This window comes from Manis pentadactyla, chromosome 10 (assembly GCF_030020395.1).
Source record: "Manis pentadactyla isolate mManPen7 chromosome 10, mManPen7.hap1, whole genome shotgun sequence".
Classification (NCBI taxonomy): Eukaryota; Metazoa; Chordata; class Mammalia; order Pholidota; family Manidae; genus Manis; species Manis pentadactyla.
Genome location: NC_080028.1, coordinates 78,318,585 through 78,345,683, shown reverse-complemented (window position 1 = coordinate 78,345,683; position 27,099 = coordinate 78,318,585). Strand labels below are relative to the sequence as shown.

The 27,099-nt window shown below is 46.9% G+C and overlaps 1 protein-coding gene across 7 annotated transcripts in view; it reads right to left on the bottom strand.

Annotated features, from left to right (window-relative positions):
- SCNN1B (sodium channel epithelial 1 subunit beta) overlaps nucleotides 1–25,735 on the bottom strand; it is a 57,800-nt gene extending 32,065 nt beyond the window's left edge. Inside the window, exons 1-2 of one of the 7 annotated variants that reach the window (XM_057487031.1) lie at nucleotides 25,066–25,189; nucleotides 4,261–4,411 (exon numbers count right to left, since the gene is read on the bottom strand). Coding sequence is in view for 2 of the 7 variants with exons in the window: in XM_057487034.1 (XP_057343017.1) it covers nucleotides 25,066–25,401 (336 nt within the window). In the remaining 5 variants the exon portion in view is untranslated. Of the gene's footprint in view, nucleotides 1–4,260; nucleotides 4,412–19,989; nucleotides 20,091–25,065; nucleotides 25,416–25,717 lie in introns of those variants that run through there. The other 6 variants (XM_036916965.2, XM_057487034.1, XM_057487035.1 and 3 more) reach the window with 6 other exon arrangements.
- Nucleotides 25,736–27,099: the final 1,364 nt, after the last annotated feature.

Here is a 27,099-nt window from a genome sequence, read left to right as displayed (position 1 = left end):
CTACAGGAGGGTCCTGCCAAACACCTGCTTCTGCCTGGAGCCAAGCCACCAACATTTGGCTGAGCTGGGCCATATTGTCAAAGAAAGGGTCTTCTATCTCTTGGCTGGAATGTGGGGGTAAAATTCCCCCAAGACAGGAAAAAAATACTATAAAGACAGAGTTTGCAGGAAAGGCTTACCCATGACTCCTTGTATAGGGAAGTGGCTCGGGACTTAAGTGCTGGAGCCAAGCTTTGGGTTTGAATCCAAGTGTGCTGTGCAACCCTGGGCAAGTTACCTGGTATCCTTGTGCCTCCATTTCTTCATCTGAATACTGGGGACAATATTACACGTATCTCTGAGGATGTTTAGAACAATGTGTGGTTCATAACAACATATGTGCATCAGCTCTTAGTGGCATTTATACTTTCAAGGGCCCATGCAAGTGAAAATGAATTCTTATTTTCCAAATACAAAAAGAAAACCACAGCATTTAAAATGAACAGAACTGTTACTTAAATAGATGTATGCAACATAATACCAAGCAGACAAATGACACTCAACTCTTAGGTGGTGATATACAAATGATAAGGGAATTCATTTTTTTGACAGTAAAAGTTATAAAGATCACTAAGACAAAATGGCCACAGGGATAAGGAACTTCATTCTGCACTTCCCTTGAACTTGGGTACATCTGGAGGGCATAGATGGATGAGGATCCTGGTGATTGTCCTCACTTACTTCTTAAAAGTCACTTTTACCAGCTCCAGTCAAAAGCTTAGAGTCAAAAGCCTAGAATTATTTTACTTTTTAAGACTCACACATACATAAACAGGATCATTAACAATAGTTGGAAGACCCCTTGGACCCCTTTATATGCCAACCTGATAATGCAAAGTCTAAAGAAAATATCAAAAACACAGATCTGTTAAAAAATGTCACTTCAAAAATAGACACTCAAGTACTCAAAGTTATGGCTCCGATGGTGAAACCATGGTCCACAGTTCAGAGGCATTTACTACAATGTTGCAGGACAGGACTTCCATGTTGAAAAGTGACCAGACCAGACCAGCTTCCAGGTTTTAGGAACTCAGATGGAATGTCTGTGCTGACTCTTTGTGTCCAGTACCTTCTGGATTCTTGATCCAACTCACACTAGAGTGATGAAGAAGCTCTGAGAAGCTGCCTTTGAAGACAGAGGCTTTTTGTAGTGAAGGCAGGTCAAGGATTGGAGCTGAAGATGTCTGGTTGGCTGGCTTTCTACTCTGTGGGAGCAGAAACTGCTTGACACACAATGGCTGACCTTGAATGCTGCCTTTATGATTCAGGCTGCATCTGGGTACCAATTATACTTTTATTGACTTAATAGCCTTCTTTACATTGACTCACTCTCATTTTTACTTAAATACTTACTTTAGTTTTCTCCTAAGCAAGAATGCCTGTAAAATCACAGGTTTGATGTTACTAATTATATATATTTTCTAATATACCTCAACATAAATAATTACCAATGAGATGAAAGACATTTGTCTGAGCACCATCTAAAAACCATCTCTACTGCACAAGGAGAGAGATTCAGCAAATATCTTCACTTGTCTCATAAACTCACCAGATTAGATAAAATACCTCTTGCAGCTCAAAGACAACCTGCCGAACTGACCCTCCGGCCCCCAGCTGCTGTGCACGGCAGTGCTTACAAAACCCGTTCTGTTGGTTTCTCCACTACTGGGTCTAGGATTATCTCAGTCTCTGTCCCAGGAGTAGCCTGACACATGTCCTGCCAGCTCACCTGGAAGGCTCCAAACTCCAAGACCTCAGATGTGGCCGTAGCTGCCAGAAGAGCACTTTTTTTTTTCAATGGCCTTTAAAAGAAGTAACAAGCCTGCACCTGGCCTTTGGCCCACATGCAAAGCTTTGGAGGACATGTCTTGTCATGGGACCAGAGGGGTCCTGTTTGTCATTTCCTTGTTCACCTGATGGCCAAGTATCACAGGTGGGTATGAAAGGTACCTGCAGCTTGTGGTGATAAAACCCTCACTGCCTGGCTTCTCTGCATAGGCACAGATGCCCAGGGTAAGAAAACCTAAAAACACAGCAGAGCAGAAGGATGCAAAAAACTGGGACACAGCCACATGATGCATGGGGTTAAGAAGGATGGGGTTATTTTTGTTTAAAAAAAAACTACAGATTTATAGATAACTATGTGCACTGGGAAAAAAATGTGGATGGGATTAATCAAAATGTTTATAGTGTGTATGTTTGGGTAGAAGGATCTTGGGTTATTAAGAGAATTGTTTTTAGTTTATCTGAGTTTGTAACTTTCCTCCAGTGAATACATATTGCTTGTATAATAAAAAACAGTAAGTGAGAAAATGATTTTTTTTTTAAAGGGTCAGGTAGTTTATTTGAACGCAAATTCTTGGGTGATGTTTTGTGGTCTGGCCATTACAGGCTGGGAAGTCACCGAGAAAATGACTTTTTTATAGCAGCATGGAAAAAAGCTTATGATAGAATGTTACTGGATAAAAGCAAGATTATAATGACAGAACTTCCTCTAAAGATTTACCCCATTGTAAATTTAAAATATTGTAAATTAAAAATGAGTTTAATATGCCTAACCTACTGAACATAATAACTTAGGCTTGCTTACCTTAAACATGCTCAGAATGCTTATATTAGCCTACAATTGGTCAAAACTACCTTACACAAAGCCTATTTTATAATAAACTGTTGAATATCTCATGTAACTTCTGAATACCTCATGTAAATTGAAAAACAGAGTGGTTGTATGGGTGCAGAGTGGTGGTCAGTGTATTGGTAGTCAACCCCGGAGATTGCAGAGCTGACTGGGAGCTGGGGTTCCATGCCCAGCATCATGAGAGAGTATTATACAGCACAGCACTGCCCTGGGAAAAAGTCCAAACTCAAAATTCGAAGTATGGTTTCTACTGAGTGCACATTGCTTTCACACCATCATAAAGTGGAAAGATCCTAAATTGAACCATCATGTCTGGCACCATATGTATATGGACAAATTGATTGCCAGGAAAAATAGTTGTTGGGGAAGTGGGACTTATAAGGGGATTTTTTTTTAAATTAGTCTTTCTAGAATTTAGATTTAACTCTGGAGAAAGGGGAGGAGGATGCTGGATTGGTTGGGATTAAGTGTCTACTACTTGGCAGTACGGGGACTTGTAAAAGAAGTTCAAATGGAATGTACTCTTCAGCTTGTGTTCTAATATTTGTAACTGTTTTCCAAAAATGTTCTGTTGCTTTTATAGTTTTTTTTTAATTAAAAAAGAAAAAGCAGAAGGGAAGGGTGTTCAGTCAACTAGAAAATCTGCCTGGGGTTGCTGGGAGCCTGACAATTCTTTCCATAATTGATGCAGAAGGACTTTCCCTTTCCTCTTGGGGACAGAGTGAGCCAAAGATGGATTTCAGAGGAGATGACGGCATGTGAACTTGTATTTCCTGGATGGTTCCCTTCTTTCAAACTCTTGTTGACAGAGTCCTAATGCTGTGTTTGCTTTCTTCATTACTGAGGACTCGGCTACCCCAGGCTTTATCCTGAACAATCACAAGTACATGAGAAAACACCTCGCCTACCAAGCCAGATGCCAGGAGCCACTGAGTCCGAAGTGGGGCAGATGACTTGCAGGTGCCAATGGCAAGCACACAAGCCTGCAGCCCTGCCCTTCTCAGCCATGCAGGCGGCCACTCACCCGGGATGGGTGGTGTGTGTTGCCAGCCAGCAGGGAAGAATATAGTCAGTTTCATTTACTCGTTACTTCCCTCCCTGTCAAAGCTGGTGGCAAGTTGAAGCCAAGCCTTGGAAGATGCCAGATGTGTTGGGGGAACGGCGGAGGAGGCAGGTGGTTATTCCACTGGGTTAAAGTTGCAGTGTCCCTGACTAGGGTCAGAAAAATAATGTCAACCAGATAACATTTTGAGGCTCACATCGTAGTTCCAGCTGTACAGCCTCATTTTCTGTTTCCCATTGGTAAACACAAATTATTCTACTATTATTAAAAATGTGAGCTTTGGAGTCTGACAGACTTGGGAGGCATCTTGGACCCATCACAACCCCCCTGCCAGCCTCAGCTGTCTCATCTGTAAATGGAGCCAGCAGTAGTGCTGCCCTCCCTGGGCTTTTATTTTCAGTGATGATTAAAATGAAATAATCCACGTAACACACTCGCACAGTGTTGAGAATAAATGTTGGCTAATATTATTAGGAGAAAAAAAAATGAAAACATGTAGGTGGCTGCTACGTTTACATACCTGTCTGCAAGGCTGCTTTAGAAAACGTCAGGTGCTGGAAGGGGATTTTCCCAGCTCGATAAGCAAATGATTCAGTTTTTGGACTGTACTTCCCAAAGGCTCAGCTGTCACTGTCACATTCCTGTCAGAAATTTTCAGCAGCTCCAGGTGTCTGCAGAATAAAGGCCAAATCCTTAGCTGGCTTTCAAGATGCCTTACCATATGGCCCCAGCCTACATGTCTCATTTTATCCCCCTCACTTCCCTTCAACATGGAGTAGGGGTTAAGGGCTTGGGTTCGAATCCCAGTTCTGTTACTTACTCGCTGTGTGACCTCGTGGAATTGGTTTACCCTCTCTGTGACCTGGTTTTCCCATGTGTAAAATGAGGGGAAACTAGTCCTTCCTTCATTAGGTTGGTGTGAAGATTAAATTGTAAATGCAAAACACCCTGCAAAGTGTCTGCCCCATTCAGAGGGATGCCTGTCTGTGTCGACTTCTCTTGGCCTTCTCACAGCCACGGCGATCAGACCACACACCGAATCCCACGACTCTGGATAGTCCCACCAGCACGTGTCCACTCATGCTGCTTCCCTCCCAGAGTGCCTTCAGCCAGGCCTGGCTCCAGTGCCACCTCTTCCAAGGAGTTTCCCTGTCCCCACTGAATGGATGCCATCTTCCCTGTCACTCTAATATCTTCTGCCGAGCGACCCCTCCTGTTTTATTTGCTCCATCTACCTCATCTCATGGCTAGTTATATCCTCTTCAATCTACCCTACTGGGTCCAGACATCTGTGGACTGACTCCCCAATGCATGAGCTTGAAACTGTGCACATAGTAGGTGCTCAAGAAATATTCCCGGACTTCTGGGCTGGGGGGCAGGGTTGACAATCAGCTGCTATGCCCTGATTTGGTTGCAAAGGTTGTTTATGGCTGAAAACCCTTCCAGTTGGCAAGTGACTTTCACCTCCAAATAGCACAACTTGTGTGTGTAGGGTGGGATTGTAGGGGGATGCACCTTGTCTCTCTCCATCCCCCAGCCCCTTTGACCTACATTAGAGGCGGATGTATGCTTCCTCCAAATTCTTATGTTGAAGCCCTGATACCCAGCACCTTAGAGTGTGATGGCATTTGGAGATACAGTCTTTAAGTAAGTGACTAAGTTAAGAAGAGGCTCATAGGGTGGGCCTTAATCCAATCCGACTGGCCTCCTTATAAAAGAGGAAATTTGAAAGAGACACACCCTTGCAGGAAAGACCTTGCAAGGACACAGTGGGAAGGCGGCCTCTGGTGTTTTGTTATAGCAGGCCTAGCGGATTAGTAAATGCAGTGAAAAAGAGCAGGAACCAGCACAGGTGAGGAGAGAGGCATCTGGCAGACTCCTTCCTGAGTAGGACTGAGATGATCAGGCCAGTAATCCATCCCCCTGCTCCCAAGTAAGAGAGACTCCCGCTTAGGGGTGAATCTATTTATTTCCCCTCAGCCAAGGATGACAGAGCCTTCCATGGGACCGCACTCCCCTATTTAACCTCAGAAGTCCTTCCTTCTAGGTTAAGGGCAACAGGTAGTACCTTAAACCTTTTTCTTTTCTATTTTTTTTTTCACTTAGGCAGAGACAGAGTGTCCAGAGCTTTTGGCTAAAGGGCACTGGGTTTTCCTGTGACAGCCCAGCAATGGTTTCCCACTGCAATTAAACCAAAACCCAGACTCCTTACTGTGGTCTTGAGGGCAGGGAGGCTCACCTCCTACTCTGTCTCCCTTCCTCACTTCTGCTGCTCAAACGTGCCCAGATCATTTGACCTCAGGTCCTTTGCACTTGTTCCCACTGAGTGGCACAGGGCCCCCCAGATCATCTGTCCCCAGCAGCCTCCCCAGCTCTCCTGGCCGGGCATCCAGATCACTCAGGCGAGCTCTTAAAAAACACACGTGCCAGGACTTCACACACAGCCACTCTGACTCTGCAGGTGGAGGCGGGGTCTGGTATTTGTGTATTTTTTTAAAACGTCCACAGCACAGTCAGATGCTCAGGCAAGGTTGAGGACCACCACTGTAGATCTCATAGGGATGTGTCTCCAAAGTCCAAAGCCTCAGCTCAAATGATGCTTCTCAGAAAGGCACTGGGCATCTCAGTCCCAGATTCACCCCAATAACAGTGAATAACCTTCTCTGTCCTGTCTAGGAGCCACCACTCACATGTGGCAACCCTTGAGTGCTGGAAATGCTGCTAGTCAAGCTGAGATGTGCTGTCAGTGTAAAACACAACCTGAATTTCAAAGAAATCATATGAAGAAAAGAGATAAAACAGTAATATTGTGCAAGATGAAGAGTTCTGGAGATAAGCTGCACAACAATGTGAATATACCTAGCACTTAGAAATGGTTAAGATGGTAAATTTTATGGCATGTGTTTTTTTAACACACTTAAAAATTTTAAAGACATTTTGAACATAAAAAATTCACTTATAATTTTTAATATTCATTACACGTTTAAGTGGCAATATTTAGAATATATGGGTTCAATAAAATATTATAAAAATTAATTTCCCGTTTCTTTTTTCTTTTTATGCTTTTTAAAATACGGCTATTAGAAAATTGTGAGTTGCTTATGTGTCGCAGATACGTGGCTTGTGGTATATTTAGATTGGGCCATGCTGACCTAAAACCCTGGCTGGCACACAGCAGGCAGTTAAATATGAGCTGAATATTGGAAAGAATACAGTTGCTACAGATAGGTGTTTTTTCTGAGCATAAGCAAGATGTTCTGTCTGCCAGGCTGCAAGAGAATGGGCAGGGAGATGTGGTACAGCAGTTTACACAACTAAGTAATCACAGTCGATATCTATTATTGTGCTGATGGTAGTAGTCACCGTTTGTGGAACACTTAATGTGTGCTAGGAGCTGTCATGGCATTTTCTAACATCATCTCATTTAATCCTCGAGTCTCTCTTGCACGGAATCACTGCTTCTCTAGCACAGCGGGCTGCACCAAGGTCACCCAGCCAGTGAGTGGAGAGCCGGGGTCCACGCAAGGGCTGTGCAAGCCTCCTCAATACACTTGCCCACCCCAGGGGCTTTACCATGGGCAGAGAATTCTGAAGCCAACAGAGAGCCCCCAAGAGGCAGCAACACCCTGCTCTCAAGGGGCCAGGAGGAGAATTAAATCATAATCTCTGATCTCCTTAAACTCACCCATCCAGGTCGGCTGCCTGCCCTCTCAAGATCAAGGACTCGGGGAACCAGTCCTGGCCCAGGTGGTCATTCTTGTTCAAGGCAGTTGTGGCGGATGGCGCTGGGCCCAGCTGGACACGTGAGAAGGCCCTGACCGTGTCAGTGGAGCTCAGCAGCCACAGCTGTCTGCGGGGTATGGCCTCCTCCCACCTTGCAGCTATAGGCCCGCAGCTGCAGGCTTGGGCCCACCCAAGACCCTATGTCTGGGGCTCAGTTCTGCTTGATTGGGGCTCCCTGGGGTATCTAATGTGAGACCTTCTCGGAGGTCCTTTGTTGTAAGATATGAGGATCAGAACCCCTCAGAATGGGGAAGAGGTTTGCAACGCTCGTACGGAAAGTTCTGCTGTCTCTGGGTTCCCATTATGTCATTAAATTGGGTTTGAACTTGAGAAAACCGCTTGGCTCTGGTCAAAGAGACAGTCGGCCTAAGAAGCCAACAAAGACCTGATTCCCTTAGCAACAGGTGTCAAGAATCTGACCCCAGCTGGAACAAAAATCATGCCATCTGGAGGACCTCAGAGCTCCCCCACCCTAGGTGGAAGCCAAAGGGTCAAGCACACACCACATAGCCCAGAGCAAACTCTGGTCCCTGACAAGCTGCAGCAGCATTACCAGGGGACTGCAAGAGAGGTAGATCCTTAGGCCACCCCAGACCTCCCAAATCAGAAACTCAGGGTCTGAATAGCAATCTGGGTTTGGACATCCTGCCAGGAGATGTGGGCCACGCTCAAGTTTGAGTACAAGGCCTACAGCCTTACTACTCAAAGTATTGCACCAAGACCAGCAGAGGAGCATCTAGCAGCTTGTTAGAGATATTTGTGTATTTTTTTAAAGCGTCTGCAGCACAGTCAGATGCTCAGGCAGGGTTGAGGACCACCACTGTAGATCTCCATAGGAATGGCATCTCCAAAGTCCAAAGCCTCAGCTCAAATGCTGCTTCTCAGAAAGGCACTGGGCATCTCTCAGTCCAAGATTTACCCCAATAACAGAGAATAACCTTCTCTGTCGTATCTAGGAGCCACCACTCACATGTGACTCCATGTGACCAACTGAATCTGAATCTGTACTTACCACGATCCAGGCAGCTCGTGCGCACATTAAAATTCGAGACATGCTGGCCTAGAGTTTCTTACCATTAAGTCAGGGGGGTCTCAAATTCACATGCTTTCAGGGACCAAGCAGGGGATGTTAAAAAAATGAAGCCAACTCAGATCCAGCTGAGTACTGCCATTTGGAAATGTGGGCTCAGAGGAGAAGAGATCTTCCAATTTTTCAAGAGAATCTGGACACCCAGGTGCCCAGTTAAAAAAAAAAAAGAAACCTACCAATTTAAAAATTATTGTGTGGGACACACAAAATAAGCCAGTGGGGCATGAGCTGGCAACACTGCTCATGAGACTATGGGCAGGAAAGGTGCCTTAAGCTCTGGACAAGCTTTCTGAGCTTGGGACCCACCTCCCAGATATGGCAAGAAGCACACAGGAGGGATTCAAGAGGGGCTGGGACAGAGGTTCTCAAACTTGGCTGCATAATGAAATTAACTGTAGGTCTTTAAAAGTACTGATGCCTGACTCCCTCACCAGACAGTTTGATTTAGTTGGCCTGAGGCGTGACTTGAGCATCAAGCTTTTAAAAAGCTCTGCAGGCAAGTCCAAAGTGCAGCAGAATTTGGGAGTCCCAGGCTAGAGCAGGGGTCAGCAAACTTCTTCAATAAAGGGACAGACGGTTATTCTGCCATTTGCAACAACATGGATGGATCTAGAGGGTATTATGCTTATTGAAATTAGCCAGGTGGAGAAAGACAAATACATATGATTTCACTTATTTGTGGAGTATGAAAACAAAGCAAAATGGAAGGAACAAAACAGCATTAGACTCATAGACACTGAGAAGTGACCAGTGGTTACTGAGGGAGAGGAGAGTGGCTGGGGATGGGGAGGGAGAGGGACTGTTGAACCACTGTGATGTGCATTTGATAAAATTAAAAAAATAAAAAATAAAGGGACAGACAGTTATAATTTAGGCTTTGTGGTTCCTACAGTCTCTGTCCCAGCTGGTCATTGCTGCCATGGTAGTGTGAAAGCAGCCATACAAGATGATTGAGCATAGCTGTGTTCATATAAATAATACTTTATTTATGAACACTGAATTATGAATTTCATTTAATTTGCACGTGTCATGAAATACTATTTTTCTCTTTTTTTTTCAACCACAGAAAAACCATTCTTAGCTCACAGGCTGCACAAAAGAGATGCTGGACCGAGCTTGGCTTTGGGGTGTAGTTCACTGACCCCTGAGCTAAAGGAATGAATTGAGGGAATGAAGGTCTGGACTGTGGGCCTTCTCCTTCCCAGTATTTTTCTGTACAACCTCCCCTACACAATCTCTGAAACCTTAGCAGCACTTGATTATAAAAAGATTATGTTGGATTTTGGGAAGATGGCGGCATGAGTAGGGCAGCAGAAATATCCTCCCAAAACCATGTATATTTTTGAAAATACAACAAATAAAACTACGCCTAACAGAGAGACCAGAGGATACAGTACAACAGCCAGGCTACAGCTACATCTGCGAGAACTCAGCACCTCATGAAGGGGGTAAGATACAAGCTGTGGCCTGGCGGGACCCGAGTGCTCCCCCACCCCAGCCCACCGGTGGGAGGAGAGGAGTCGGAGTGGGGAGGGAGTGGAAGCCCAGGACTGCTAAACACCCAGCCCTAGTGATCTGCACCAGGAGCACAGACACACAGTGCATGGTGTGCTGGATACTAGGGAAACGGAAAAGTAAAATCTGTGAGCCAGCTCCCCCGGAACAAAAGAAAAGCGAGTGCTTTTTGAAAGGCTTAAAGGGACAGGGGCCTCACAGCTGGACAGAAGCGTTCCAGCACACTCTGCCCAGCAGCTGGGAATCCTGGGGAACTCCAGGCACCCCAGCTCCCTCGGAGGCAATGCAGCCCTGAAGCCCCTCACAGCAATAAGCAGCCTGCCATTCATTCCCCCTCCCGCATGGACCCTGCTGAGCAGGATGGGAGCAGCTGCACCCACAACAGCTGCCCAGAGCCTCCTCCCAGCGCGCAGCCACCCGGGCCAGACCCGGGGCTGCTGCCAGTGCACAGCTGCCTGGCACAGGCAGAGGAAACTGGGGCAGGGCACGAAAGGGCTCCATTCTTGCAGGAGAGCACACCCGATGCGCCTGCCTCTCCCCGCAGGGCTCTGGGCTGCCCTGCCCACCTCGGCTCAGGAAATTAACCCAGAGCCTGTTCCCGGTGTGCAGGTAACCGGCACAGGCAGCAGAGAAGGGCAAGGTGACCAACAAGCAGGAAGGGACTTTGTTTTCCCAGCTAACACATGTGCTACCTGCCTACGACTACCTCTATCACCATGAAAAGGCAGAAGAATTTGGTCCAGTCCAGAATCACCCAGACAGCCCCTGAGACAGGCCCTGGGGAGACTGATTTAACCAATCTTCCTGAAAAAGAATTCAAAATAAAGGTCATAACCATGCTGATGGACCTGCAGAGAAATATGCAAGGGCTAAAGGATCGAGTTGGGAGGAAGAATACAGAAATAAAACAATCTCTGGAAGGACTTAAGAGCAGACTGGAAGAGGTGCAAGAGGCCATTGATGGAATAGAAATCAGAGAACAGGAACACAGAGAAGCTGACGCAGAGAGAGATAAAAGGATCTCCAGGAATGAAACAATATTAAGAGAACTGTGTGACCAATCCAAACAGAACAATATTCACATTATAGGGGTACCAGAAGAAGAAGAGAGAGAAAAAGGGATAGAAAGTGTCTTTGAAGAAATAATTGCTGAAAACTTCCCCAAACTAGGGAAGGAAATAGTCTCTCAGACCATGGAAGCCCACAGAACTCCCAGCACAAGGGACCCATGGAGGACAACACCAAGACATATAATAATTAAAATGGCAAAGAACAAAGACAAAGACAGAGTATTAAAGGCAGCCAGAGAGAGAAAAAAGGTCACCTATAAAGGAAAACCCATCAGGCTATCATCAGACTTCTCAACAGAAACCTTACAGGCCAGAAGAGAACAGCATGATATATTTAATGCAATGAAACAGAAGGGCCTTGAACCAAGAATACTGCATACAGCATGATTATCATTTAAATATGAAGGAGGGATTAAACAATTCCAGACAAGCAAAAGTTGAGGGAATTTGCCACCCACAAACCACCTCTACAGGATATCTTAAAGGAACTGCTCTAGATGGAAGCACTCCTAAGGCTAAATAGATGTCACCAGAGAAAATAAAATCACAGCAAAGAAAGCAGACCAACAAATACTAACTAAAGGCAAAAAATAAAATCAACTACTCACAAAAGCAGTCAAAGGAAACACAAAAGAATACAGATTCAAACACCTAACATGTAAAGAATGGAGGAGGAAGAATAAGAAGGGAGAGAAATAAAGAATCATCAGACTGTATTTATAATAGCTTAACAAGTGAGTTAAGCTAGACTATTAGATAGTAAAGAAGCTACCCTTGAACCTTTGGTAACCATGAATCTAAAGCCTGCAATGGCAATAAGTACATATCTTTCAATAATCACCCTAAATGTAAATGGACCAAATGCACCAATCAAAAGACACAGAGTAATAGAATGGATAAAAAAGCAAGACCCATCTATATGCTGCTTACAAGAGACTCACCTCAAACTCAAAGACACACACAGACTAAAAGTCAAGGGATGGAAAAAGATATTTCATGCAAACAATAGGGAGAAAAAAGCAGGTGTTGCAGTACTAGTATCAGACAAAATAGACTTCAAAACAAAGAAAGTAACAAGAGATAAAGAAGGACATTATATAACGATAAAGCAGTCAGTCCAACAAGAGGATATAACCATTATAAATATATATCACCCAATACAGGAGCGCCAACATATGTGACACAAATACTAACAGAATTAAAGGAGGAAATAGGATGCAATGCATTCATTCTGGGAGATTTTAACACACCACTCACTCCAAAGGACAGATCCACCAGACAGAAAATAAGTAAGGACACAGAGGCACTGAACAACACACTAGAACAGATGGACCTAATAGACATCTACAGAACTCTACACCCAAAAGCAACAGGATACACATTCTTCTCAAGTGCACATGGAACATTTTCCAGAATAGACCACATACTACACCACAAAAAGAGCCTCAGTAAATTCAAAAAGATTGAAATTCTACCCCAACTTCTCAGACCACAAAGGTATAAAACTAGAAATAAATTGTACAAAGAAAACAAAAAGGCTCACAAACACATGGAGGCTTAAGAAAATGCTCCTAAATAATCAATGGATCAATGACTAAATCAAAATAGAGATCAAGCAATATATGGAAACAAATGACAAAAACAACACAAAGCCCCAACTTCTGTGGGATGCAGCGAAGGCAGTTCTAAGAGGAAAGTATATAGCAATCCAGGCCTATTTAAAGAAGGAAGAACAATCCCAAATGAATAGTCTAAAGTCACAATTATTGAGATTGGAAAAAGAAGAACAAATGAGGCCCAAAGTTAGCGGAAGGAGGGACATAATAAAAATCAGAGAAGAAATAAATAAAATTGAGAAGAATAAAACAATAGAAAAAAATCAATGAATCCAAGAGCTGGTTCTTTGAGAAAAATAAACAAAATAGATAAGTCCCTCACCAGACTTATTAAGAGAAAAAGAGAATCTACACACATAAACAGAATCAGAAATGAGAAAGGAAAAATCACGACAGACTCCAGAGAAATACAAAGAATTATTAGAGAATACTATGAGAATCTATATGCTAACAAGCTGGAAAACCTAGAAGAAATGGACAACTTCCTAGAAAAATACAACCTTCCAATACTGACCAAGAAAGAAACAGAAAATCTAAACAGACCAATTACCAGCAATGAAATTGAATCAGTAATCAAAAAACTACCCAAGAATAAAAAGGTTATGTTGATGAGGTCCGATCAAGTATTGACTTGATCTGGCTCTGGGACAAAGACTTCAGATTGGGCCCCAAATCTTTCATCACTGTGGCGGATTTTCAGGGAGCTGCCTTCCAATGGGCATCTCAAAGCCCCACCTCCCCGGCTGACACTATAATTGATCCTTAACATGTAGTGACCACTTAACTATGTGACAGGCACTGTGCTGAGAGTTTTACCATCATCATCTTCTCATGGCGACTCTGCAAGAAAGGAGAACAAGTATATACTCATGTGTATTATTATATACTCATTTTTTTAGACGAGAAAACCTAGGCACAGAGAAATCAGGTGATTTGCCCAAAGTCACACAGTGAGAGTAGTGGAGCAGAATTGAACCTCAGTCTGTCAGACTCCAGAGAACTGCTTTTATAACGGCTTTGCCATATTGCCTCTCAATAATCTATGTTAAGGACAATAATCTATCGCCATCACCAGTCACTACAATGCCCAGACACAGCCTTCTCAAGAACAAGCCTGAGGCAGGCAACCAACCTGGGCTCTCTGCACCTTGGCCGGCATCCAGATGCCACTCAATCTTTTCTGCTTTAAACTGTAGCCAGATATGAGGCATCCAAGTTAGATTCTGCACCCTCTCCAGGAAGAAGGAAGCTCATAGAGCTACCCCCCTATGTGTAGGTCAGTTACTGACTGGCTGCAGCTCCAGCTCTGAACTCTGAGCCCTGATCCAAGGGAGGGCTTCTCTTCTCATCCTTCCACACCCTGGCTCCTTGGGAAGAAAGAAGGGCCCTTGAGTGGTTTCTCCAGGCCTGCTCCCAAGATGCCCTGTGCTGGCCCTCCCACACCTGTTCTCATGCTGGGCAGCACCTCCCCCTTGCCATCAGGGCTGCTGAGAGCTCCCTGTTAAATTCCCCAACCTCTCCCCTTAACCACTGCCTGCTCCCCACAGTGTCTTCCTGTGTTTGTTTTTTTTAAGATTTCAGCCAGGCTCTGGGCGGATGCTTTACATGCAGTGGCCCACGTGACCCTCATCACAACCCTGTGGGGGCAGGTACTGTGATCATCCTCATTTTACAGACAAGGATTCTAAGGTTCAGAGAGGTTAGGTCATTTGCCCAACATCACACAGTGAGAAAGTTTCAGAGCCAAATTCTTAACAATATTTCTAGGGCATGTATGTGTCACATCCTCTGGGTTTGTTTCCCCATATGCATGTTGAGTCTTGGGCCTGGAAAGCCACGTGGGTGACCATGATGTTGGTAGAGGTGATGGTGATGACTGATGATGGGGATGACAGTGACAATGGTGATGGAGCTGGGGGTGATGACAGGGATGACTGACGGAGGTGGGGATGGGGATGGGGATGGGATGGAGGTGGGGATAGGGAGGGGATGGATGTGGACGGGGTGGGGACGAGGGTGGGGTTGGGGGCAGGGTGGGGACTGGATGGGGATGGGATGGGACAGAGGTGGGGATGGGGAGGGGTGGAGTTGGGGGCAGGATGGGGACAGGGATTGGGGTGGTGGTGGTGGTGGGGATGGGACAGAGGTGGGGATGGGGATGGGGAGGGGTTGGGGGCAGGGTGGGGATGGTGGCGGGTGTGGGGATGGGGACACGGACAGCGGTGGGGGACAGGGACGGGGTGCGGTTGGGGGCAGGGATGGGGCAGGGGTGGGGATGGTGGTGGGGACGGGTTGGAATAGGATGGAGGTGGGGACAGGGCGGGGGCGGGGGCTCGGGTGGGGGTGGGGATGGGGATGGGATGTAGGGTGATGGAGATGAAGTAGTGATGGGGATGGTGAGCAGGATATGATAATTGTGTAGATTAAATGAGGCAATGCAAGCAGAACATAGCTCACCAGGCCTGTTCTAGAGTAAGCATTCTGTAAGGGTTGGGTCAGCTGGGCTCCCTGTGCCCTAGATCTCCGGAGTGGGTTCCACTGCACTGGAGTTTATGAAATAAACACTTTCCTCCTCACACATGAGATGAAGGCATGAAGCAGACACAGAAGAGGGAAAAAGGGGTGACATCTTTCCCCCTTGGCTCCTCCTGTATCCTGCTCAGTCTCCATTTCCTGCTAACCTCTGACACCCCGCTTGGCTTTTCCAGACCTGGGCTCAGATTTTGGAACCCAGTCCCTGGGAGACAGGGCTTCCGGTGCCCCTGGCTGGCCATCTAGCAGAAGAAGCCAGGCCCAGGGAGATTTGGAGGCTGAGAATCTGGTGTCCAAGAACCACAGCCACATGCAAGCTGGGCTCTCTCTGCTAGGGGAGATTAGGATCGTCACCCACACAGTGACTCAGGGTAGTTCCTGGCGGAGTGAGCAGCTGAAATCTTATACCTATACTTGGCTGCAGCTGAACCAAGGACTTCAAGAGCTATGTCCGAGAGTAAAAATTTCCACTCCTCCTCCACACTAACCTCTCAGATGACACCTGAAAGCCGAGGAGAGGCAGGGTGGGGACAGCAAAGTGGGCTCTGCGGTCAGACTACTTGGGTTTGACTCCCAGCCCCAGCATTAGCTAGTTCTGTGTGACCTTAGACAAGTTACTTAACCTCTCTGAGCCTGTTTTCTAATCTACAAAATGCAAATTACACAACCTGTTTCACTGAACTGTTGGAAGGATACAATGAGATCATGCAGTGGGAGAGCACAATTTCTCCAGGTGTCAAATGGGGGAGAATATCTCTACCTACCTTTATGGTTCCTAAGAGAATTCCATGAAATGTCTCATGTGTCTGGCATGTAGTATATACTTAGAAGACACTGCCTATTGTTATTATTATTGCTGCAGAAGAGAACATCACATGGGCCACATCAGTGTTTATTTGACAAACCGTATCATGGGTTGAAAGAGAAACTGAAGCCAGTTCAACCCTGTGCATAGGGCAAACAAAACAACATGGTTCCCAGACAGAGTGGCCACACCTCCTTGAATGACTACGATGCTTTTTAGTCACAAGGAGCCATCTGGGGGGTGAGGAGGGGTCTTCAAGGTGGGGTTCTTAGCCAACTAGATCATAAGATCCAATAAGAAACCACCCCACCCATCTCAGGTCCAGCTGCCACTGGTGGGCCCCAGTGGGAATTCAGGAGTTGGAATGAGAATGAAGAGGGGCTCATGGGTTAGGGGGCTGAGGAGTCTTCTGGGGGTGAGATGCATCTTGCTCACCACGGTATCTCCAGTGCCTAGCTCACTGCCAGTAGCCATTCATCTATCCTTCATTCATTTAGCAAATATTCATTGATCATCAACTGGGAGCTAGGACTTCAGTAGCAAAGCAATGAAAAAAACAGACAAAAACTTGCGCTCTGGAAGTTTAAATCCCTGTGAACTAGTGTTGCAGTAGTTAGGAAGCACTCCCTGAATGCTGGGAAATACATTGCCTCTGACCGGCTGCCACCCTGCTCCTCTGGGTTCTGCCCTCCGCGTGCGTGTCAGGGGGGATCTGCTCAGTGGGCCCATCCTCCCATGGCCGGGCTGTCACCCATTGTCATCTGGTGTTAGAGGGGTTAAACCAGCTCCTGCTCCAACAGCCATCAAGTTGCAACCAAGCAGTCTGCTCTCCACTTGAACACATCCCTCCCTCCACACACACACCCAGGCCCAGATTCTTATCTTTCAACTTTCCCTGAATTCTGCAGGTGGAGGTGTTTCTGGCTTTTCAGCCCAGGCCTCTCCCCTTCCTGCCCCACCCTCATCCCTCCTTGAAGCAGTGCAAGAATGGCACAGCATTTCTGGAGTTAACCTGAGCGGGGAGAAGGGCAAGGTGGTGACTGGGGGTCAGTTACCTGCTGCCCCTGAACTATGGTGCTGAGCACTTAGCTTGCTGATGCTTCACAAGGGCCCCTGAGGGACATACGCTTGTACCCAGTCTACTGGGCCAGGGTTGGGGTTCAGAGGTTAAGTATCTTGCCCAAGATTGCACAGGGCTGAGCTCTACCTCCAGCCTGTCTGACTTCCAAACTCTTAACACACCTGCATATCCGAGGAAGAGAAGTAAGGAGTCTGGGGATTTCAACACCCAACTTTGGTGGTGATGCTTTGAGGACAGGAATTGTCTCCCCAAGCAGCCTGCGGTAAGCCAGGACTCCTCGGGGGGGTGGGGGCGGGAATGGCCCCTCCTTCCACTAGGGAGCACCGACCATGTGCCAAGCACACTTCTACACATCCCCCCGACCATCTCTAAAACCGTCCTTCCAAGGCTGCCTTCCAGCCCAAGGCCTCAGCCCCCAAAGATTCTTTGGTCTCTCACTAAGCAAGCTCCCCAAAGCCTCCGTCGGACACCTCACTGTGGAGCCAACCACTGAGAAAGGGCACTGGGAGCCCTCCTGGGGTGGAGACCATGCCCTTCAACCAGGCAAATCAGCAAATTCCACACACAGAGACAGATGAGACCCACAGTGGAATTTCAGGAATCGGCTCGCAGGTCGGGGGCAGCTGGCTTGGGGAGGGCACAATCCAGCCCCTCCCTGAGGTCGCTGATGAAGCCAGGTCTGGCACAGGTCCTGAAGAGGGGTGCACCAGGCTTCCCAGATCTTAGCCCTCCCTCCAGACCTCAGTTTGGGACCAAGCTCCCTGGCACATCAGGAGGAAGCAAAGCTGCCTGGCGTGACTGGGAGGTCTGCAGGGAAGGGCCATGTTTGCCGTAGGGCTGCCAGTGGCCTCCAGCTAGCCACCCAGTCCTCAAGACACGCCCTGCCAGGGAGGCACTGGCGAGGAGGACAAAGCTGAGGCTGAATCTGGGTGCTGTTCTACCACCATGTGGCCTTTTGGGCAAATCCCTGAACCTTGGTCTCTTATTGCCCCATCTGCGGGGCACCCCTTTATCTTATGTTGGCTTCTCCAAGCCACCTCCCAGCAATCCCACTCCAGGGAACTCCTCCAGGTTCAGCTGGGCCCCATGGCTGTATCTTGGTTAGGACACCACTTCCTCAGTGTAAAAAATTAATTCCTCTTTTAAAAACAAAAAGGCTTTTAGGCTTATTTCAAGTTCATTAATCTACTTAACAAATGCTTATTTAGTGCTAGGCACTGTTCTAAGCACTTGAGACATTTAATCCTCATAATATCCCCAATGAGGTGAGACTTATTATCATCTCCAGTTTACAGATGAGAACAGTGAGGCACAGAAAGGTTAAATAACTTGCCTGAGGTCACACGGCTGAGTAAGTGGCAGAGCCAGGATTCAGTTCTCAGAAGGCTAGCAGGCCTCAGGTTTTTTTTTTGAAGGTGGTGCAATTTTTATTTATTTATTTAGGTATCATTAATGTACAATCAAAAGAGCAATACTGTGGTTACTAGATTCCCCCCATTAGCAAGTCCCCACCACATACCCCATTATAGTCACTGTCTATCAGAGTCACTACTTGTCTTCTCTATGTTATACTGACAGGCCCCAGTTTAAAAGTTGCTACATCTTTTGTGTATTCCCACCAGCCAAGATGAATTTGTTTGACTCCATATTTCATAATTTACATTATGGAAACACATCACCTTTTTATTTTGAAAATACGAAGTGATGTGAAAATATAGACAAACTCTCTAGGCACTCTCCCCATCTGAGTCTACTAGTTTTAATTAATATTTGGTCCAGTGGCTGATCCTAGCCTCCCTACTTTCCTAATCCTGACCTCCTATAATAGTTCCAGAGATGCACAGCAAGTGCTCTGTGTAGAAAAAGACACTTAATCTTTGAAGGATTCCTGTGGGCTAGGTATTCTCGGACTGCCCCATTTTGCAAGTGGGTAAAATGAGGCTTAGAGAAGTGCACACACTTGATCAAGTAAACACAGCTAAGTGGTGGAACCCAGGACTACATCCCTGCAATATGTTATCACAGTCCCTACTTTTTATTTTTTACAGTCATCTCTAATTTTTTTTATTGTGGCAAAATATGTAACATAAAATGTATCATTTTAACTATATTTAAGTGCACATTCAGTGGCATTACAGACATTTACATGGTGGTGTAGCCACTATCCACTTCCAGAACTTTTTCATCATCCCAGAGAGAATGAAACTCTTTATCCATTAAACGCTAACTCCCCACTCCGGCTCTCTGCAGCCTGGTAACCTCTGTCCTACTTTCTCTCTGAATTTGCCTTTTCTAGGTGCCTCATGTAAGTGGAATCAAACAATATTTGTTCTTTTGTGATCAAAGATCCTACTTTTAATAACTTTTAATTCATTTTTTATTTGAAAATGTGATACATAATTTGGGTAGTGGTCAAAGGAGGAATACTCGTTATTTCTAATGTTATGCTTGTAAATAAGGAGAAGGAAGATGGGTGTGGCTAGATTTTATAACTATAACTTAATAAAAACATGGGGGAATAAACTTCTCAAGAGTGCCTAAGGTATGCAACGGAGAGTAAGTCTCCTTCTCAGTGAAGATCCTGTTTCCCTCCCCAAAGTCAACCACTATTGCCAGATTCCACCATGTCCCCCCAGATTATAATATGCATATACAAATATACATGTATGTATTCCTATCTAGTCCCTTTAAAACACACACACACACACACACACACACACACAGATGGCAGAATACCATGTACTGTTTGTTCTATACCTTGCATTTTTCTTTTAGCAGTACATCTGGGAGATGATTTCATATACTTTCGTCAAGAGCTACCGCTTTCTTTGGAATGGCTGCATCCTGTTCTCTTGTGGCTGTTGCAACATGCACAGGACTTAGTTCCTTTCTGACGCATGTTCAGATAGTTTCCAATGGTTTACTCTTACACACGACCTAACTATCTTTGTTCTAACATGTTGTGTCTGATGCCAAGATATCCACTGGGTGAATTCCTAGAGGTGAAATTGTAGAGTTCCAGGGCATGCACATCTTAAATGCTGACAGTTTTCCTAATTCACCCTGAGGCTGCCCCAGTGGCTACTCCCACCAGCATGCTTTGAGAGTGCTGGTTTCACATCTCCACCACCACTGTTACCCAGGGATCTGGCCGGGGGACAACAGAATCAGCTTGGTTTTGCTGTGCATTTCTCTTTTTTGGAATGAGACTCTCTTTTTCATCTGTTTAACTTCAATCTGTACTTCTTTTTATGTAAACAGCCGAATCATGTCCTTTACTCTTTTCTTTTTTCTTTTGTGGATGGGGTGATTGATTTGCAGGAGTTCTTTATCCATGAAATTAACTCTTTGTCATAAAAGTGGCAAGAATTTTTACTAGTTTAACATGCCCGGGCTTATGGGTGCTTTTGTTTTTGGTCATGAAGAAAACATTAAATTGTACAGATGCAGACCCAGCAATGTTGATCTTTAAGGCAAGGCCCATGCTTCTACCCATTAGGCAGTACTGCCTCCCCACTCTAGATGTGTACTTTCAAGGGGACAGGTGGAGAGGTCAACTGGAGGGCCTCTGCGGGATGTTACTGCCCCCATCCTGGATTCACCTCCTTGTCACTTGGCCTGGGACCTCCTTAAAGGTCCTCTCTGCAGAGTCATGGGATCACTTTCCCACTACTGAGGACTGCCCAGACCCACGTACTCATAGGGCTCAAGGGAGAAGGGAATGCCCACAGGGCCCCTGGGGCAGAGTGGGGTCTCTAATAACAGGCTTTTAATGTGGATGGGTGGGTCCTCAGTTGCCTGGGGCATCCCTCACTTTCAGCTCCTCCCAAACTAAAATCTTGCTCCAGGCCCTCAAGGTGGGCAGACTGGAGTCTCCAAGACTAAGAAGGTGAACCCCTGGGAACTCCAGTAGGCCCCTTGGCACTTTCCAGCCCCAGGAGGACATGCCCTGGCTTAGGACAGACCCTCCAGCTTTGTTCTCCACTGAGGTTAGAGTTCTCACCATCTACCTGTTCTTCCAGTAGGAGGTAGATGCAGGTGGCTGGAGGGGATCTCATTTGAAGTTGTTCTTTAAGACAGTGATTTGGAAATTCGGCCTGCATCAAAATCACCTGGAGGGCTTGTTAAAATACAAATAGCTAGGCCCCTCCTCCAGAATCTGGGGTAGGTCTGAGAACCTGCATTTCTAACAAGCTGGTGGTGCTGATACTTCCGGTGCTGATACACCGACTGGTCCCGTCATTCACTCCCTGGGGTATCCTATCTCAGACGGGGCTGTGGGATGAGTTAGGCTGAGAGGCCTGGAGGAAGAGCAGCTTTGTTCTGATCAAAATAACACAGCAACTGCTATATGCCAGGTCCTGTGCTAAGTAAGGCTTGTACATTCATTCTCATCTAATCCTCACAACAACTGAGGCAGTACATTTTATTAGCACTGTCTCCACTTTACAATGAGAAACCTGAGGCTCAGAGAGGGTGCACAGGCTTTAAATCCCCAGATCTGGGGTCTGACCCCAGCTTTGCTGCTGACCCACTGTGTGTGTTCTTGGGCAAGTAACATGTACGCACACATAAGGCATACACCCATGCACCCTGAGGGTGGGGGGCCCTCTGTCTAACTCATTAGTAAATGGGGATCACAAAAACTTGATTCCCAGAGGCATTAGAGGACTACAGAGGTAGTGATTATAAGAGCACCTGCACACAGTAGGTACACAAGGAATGTTCATCCCCTTCCCTGCCACAAGCCCCATCATGATCTGAAGGTCCTTTTATGGCTCCCCAGGCTCATCATCTTGCCTCTCCCTATCCTTTGAGATATCTTACCTCAAAGCCATGTTGGACTACTTGTCACTTTCTAAACACAATGCACTTGATCATGCCCCCAGGCCTTTCCAAAGCCTGTTTCCTCTGTGTGGAAATGCCTTTTTCATGCTATGGCTCCAGAGAAACTCCTGTTCATCCTTCAAAGCCCACCTTAGAAGTCCCCTCTCTTTATATCTTTCCTTGAAATGTCTGCTTCCTGTCTTTGGGCAGAAAATATCAGGATTGCAGCACCTTATTTGAAGAAGAAACTGAAAGTGTTACTTTCCTTCCTTTCTTCCTCCTTTACTTGTGTTTCCACACCATTTTACATAGAATACCATTTTGAGTACAAATTGCACTGTACCTAAAAGAACCCTGTTTTTACATATGAGGACATGGAGTCACAAAAATGCTAAATAATTGGCCTAAGACCACACAATTAACCCATGGCTGAGCTGGGATATAGACACTGGCCAGAGTCTCCTACCAACTTTTATATTACGCTGTTCTTCATGAATGAGGGGTGGGCCGGGTGGGGACCATAACCCCCTTACAGGGTGCCTGCCCCATCTAAGGGGCAGCTGAGTACTGGACCCAGAGGTGTCAGCTTTCCTGATTTCTCAAAAGGATCCAGAAATACAGAGTTTTATATGACAACTCCCACTTTTTAAAATCTTGAGAGTAATCTAAAACTTAAACAGGAGCATGGGTCTCACAAAAGCTGCCCATGGGCCTCCTCTGCAACTTCTGTGTCCTGTATCTCACAGGTGGGGACCTCAGCTCATTTAATTTCTACATCTTACCTCAGGGCCAGGTGCACAGTAAGCCCTGTGTAAATGCTGTGACACTTCTGGACTCCACTGTGAGCTAAGCTTGGCTCTCAACAATCAGAAGTCTCATCCTTGGTCCCCCTAGGCATTGAGGATTCTCCAGCCTGCACTTGGGGTATGGACCGAGGTCCCAAATGGTGGCTCTGAGCATCACTCCCACCCTGGGGCCATCTTTAGGTCTCCCTCGTCCAGGACAAGACTTTCTGCTTACGGAGTGCTGACAGTACTCTAAGTGTTCTGTTTCATCATCCCCTGATCCACTCAACAGTTCTGGGAGGTTATCATCATGTTACAGGTATGAAACTGAAACTGTGGCTCAGACAGGAGATGGGAACTGCCCAGGCCAGGAAGTAGAGCAGATGGGATTGTAAGGCAAGCATGTCCGATTCCAGCTTTTTCCCCAACCAGCTGTTTTCAGGCATTCCACCAAACTGTTGATGGTCCTGGCACACACTACAGAGTGACCACACTCTCATCTCACAGCTTGGACCTGGAAAGTTTGGGGTACACAAATAGGACCCTGGACACTCTAGTCTATTAGCTATGGTTCCTAACTCCTCTGTCGCCTATTGTGGACTGGAGGTGTTATGGGGAGCATCTAGAGAGAACCCCTGGATGAGGTCCCTTTTGGGAACTCTACCCACTGGGGCTTGGACCAGCAGAGCTTATAGCCTGGCTTGTCCTAGGCCTTTGGGCTCTGCAGAGACCACAGGAGATGGGATATAGTGTTTGTCCTTGGCCACAACAGGCAGGATACAGGTGTGTGCAGTGCACCTGTGCATGTGCGTGTGTGTTTGTGCTTGTGTGTGTAGTGCACATATGTATGAACATGTAGACCTGCATGAACATGTATATGTATAATGTACCTGCGTGTATGTGCTGTGTGCACATGTGCATGGGTGTATGCCTTATGTGTGCATGCATGTGCATGTGCAATGGAGAAGAGGGGGGTTTGTCCCGCAAATTCAGACCCTAGAAGTTGGTTTAGGACAAAGAATGAAGAAATCTTATTTGAAGCAAAGATGTCAATTTATAGAAGAGGCTGAAATAAAAACCAGTCCTTAAATTTTTATGACTCAGTTAGACTTACATGCAGCAACATGGATAACTCTCAGAGACATGAAAACTAGGGGCGGTGTGGGTGTGGGGAGAGCAAGCTGCAGAATTATATGGGCAGATTATACCGTTTTTATTAAACATCTGCCCACAACATCATATGCATTCTACATATTTTCTATGGGTGTGCATATATATATAACTGCATAGGTGTAGGAAAGGTCTAGAACACCCCAAGTTAGGAAGGTGGCTACCTTTGAGGTGCCAGGAGGGCAAGGTTTGGAAGGTTACAGACAAAATTGAATGGACCTAATGAATTCCTCATGATCACACAGTTCAGTGAGTAGGTAGGTGGGGTCACTCCTTGATGTCAGGTCGGGCTGCAGGGATGCTTGGCCTGGGGGAGAATTCACACAGGTCCCCCATGGACTCTCTGAGGACCTGGCTGCCAGGGATAAATCCCTGGCGGGGATGTGGCGAGAGAGCTGTTGTACTTCCTGGGGATGGGATAAGCTCTCCGTCTTCCCCCTAAACTTCTCTGTGCCTCAGTTTCTCCCTCCACGCTCAAGACGGATGGCCACACTCTTTGACGCACACTCTGTCCCCAGCTTCCCCGCTGTCCACAGCATACAGAAGTGATACAACATTCTCCGGACATACCCTCTCGTGGTACAGACGGCAGGGCATGGGGACCTGGCTCCTCCCCAGCACAGCCCCAAGGAGGACCCCTATAGCCCCCAGAGGCGGGCTGAGAGGGAGGCTCTGGGGTCAGACTTCGGGCTGCAAACCTGGATTCAGCAACTTGTCACTGGGACTCAGGAAGGCTTCTCCCCCATCTGACTGCCCTTAGTTTCCCCCTCTATAAGATGGGTGCGCCAAGAAGGGCCCCCCGACCCGCGCAGGGATGCTGTGGGTGAAGTCGGATCAGTCCGGCAAAGCGTTCCGCCTTCCGGCATCCAGCACCCAGCCCGCGCTCCCAGGTTTCGGGGTTCTCACTTTCGGAGCGACATCTCAAGCGTCCCAGCGCTCAGAGGCCTCGGCGCGCCCCCGCCTCACATTCCCGCCGCCCTCTGTGGGAAACTGAGGTGGGGCGCGCAGCGCGCAGGGGAGGCGCCTCTGCGCCCGCCGGGTGCTGTCCTACCTGCTTCCCGCGGCGGCCGGGCGGCCAGGATGCGCGCTGCTGGCGGCGGCGGCGGCCGGGCGGCTGTGGCGTCGGGCCGGGAGCGCGCCGGCGACAGCGCCGAGGAGGGAGCAGCGAGGGGGCGGGGAAAACGGGAGCGCCCGCGGGCGGAGCCTCGGCCCGGCTCCCCGCACCTTCCGGCTCCCCGACCCCCTTTCTCATCCTCACCCCGCCAAGCCCGCTCCAACCCGTGGCCACGTCCCGAGACACCCAGCACTCCGCACGCCGACGCCTGACGCGCGCACATTCCGCCGCATTCTCCCTCCGCGCATCGGAACATCCACAACACCCACACATGCCACAGATTTGGACACAGACCCCTTCATCCGCGTGTCACCCGGACAGTCCCCCATTGTCCCTTCCACTGCGCATCACATGCCACATACACACGCAGTCCGTCCTACCCTGGGTGAGTTCCTGTCCCTCTCACCTCACCCAGACACATCACACGCACCTTCACAACCGCACCCCCACACCATCCACACCCCTTCGCAGGCACAGGTTGCCCTCTGGGCAAGGTGGGGACTTGAAGAAGGTTGCTTAGGAATAGACTTAAGCAACTGATTTCCCCACAAAGGTTCCTGAACCTCACCTGAACTCTAAATTGGCTCACCTTTGCTTTCCAGCCACCTTCTCCTTTCTCCTCTCCAAGGTCACTCGAGATCCCAGCCACCCCCCAAGGCCCCACCTCTGCATTAGAAATTCAAACAACCTTCCTGGTGGTTGGCTTCCTCCCAGTGACTCCCACTGCTCCGAGCTTCAGTCTCACACACAGACAGACCCTTGCTGTCCTGCTGTTCCTCATTCCTTTCCCCCTTTTCTTCCTAGCAGGTCAGGGTTCCAATGACTGTCATTCAGCCACTTTCTTGCCAATATCCTCAAGGCGTGGGTCTTCATTTCACACGTGCATGGCACACCCCAAACATCAGCCCTCTCCATTCCATCTTAGAGACTATTCCTTTTCTGTTGTTGACAAATAACCACAAATGTACTGCCTTAATACACACAACTTTACCACCTTAGTTTTGGAGGTCAGAAGTCTGACACCACTAAAATCAAAAAGTGTAGGTAGAACTGTGTTCTCTCTGGGGGCTTCAGGGGAGAACCTATTTCCTTGCCTTTCCCAGCTTCTAGAAACTGCCTGCATTCCTTGGCTTGTAGCCCCTTTCTCTAGCTTAAGAGCCAGCAATGTTGGCCAAGTCTATTCACATGCCACATCTCTGCTTCTTTCTCTTTTGCTTCCCTCTTCCACAAGTGAGGACCCTTGTGATTACATTTAGCCTACCTGGACAATGCAGGAGAATCTCTCAATTTCTAGGTAAACTGATTACCAACTTTAATTCTACTGGCAATTCTACTGGGCCATGTAATTTAACTTACATTCACAAGTTCTGGGGATGTGGACATAGACATCTTTGCAGGGCCTTTATTCTGTTTACCCCAGAGGCTGAACCCTGCTGGAGAAAAATTAGTCAACCAGAAGATTCCTGGCACTGTAAGTCTGTAAACCTTTCCAAATAGAAAGAAGTTTATTGTTGTCATTATTTGTAGGAGGCAAATATAAAATAAAACATGGACTGTTTGATGTGACACTGAAGCCCTTACCAAGAACGTATTCTACTTTTGTATATGAATGTTCATAGGCTTCAAAATCATGAGTGAAAAAAAAGCAGGAAAATTAAAATAATAATGACAGCAAACACTTCTATAGTGTCTACTCTGTACCAGACATGCAGACACTGCTCTAGGCACTTACAGTAAAACTCGTAACAACCGGGTGGTAGGTACCAATATTATTCCTATTTTGGCACAGGGAGGTTGAGTAACTTGCTTGGGGTTACAAAACTAGGAAGTGTCAGAGTCAGGATTTGAACCCAGGCAGTCTTAATTCAGAGCCTGTGCACTTAACCACAGCAGATTAATTTGTAGAGTATGAATTATTTCAAGTACATTTTTTAAAGCACATAAAAACAATTACATATACTGTAAGGAATT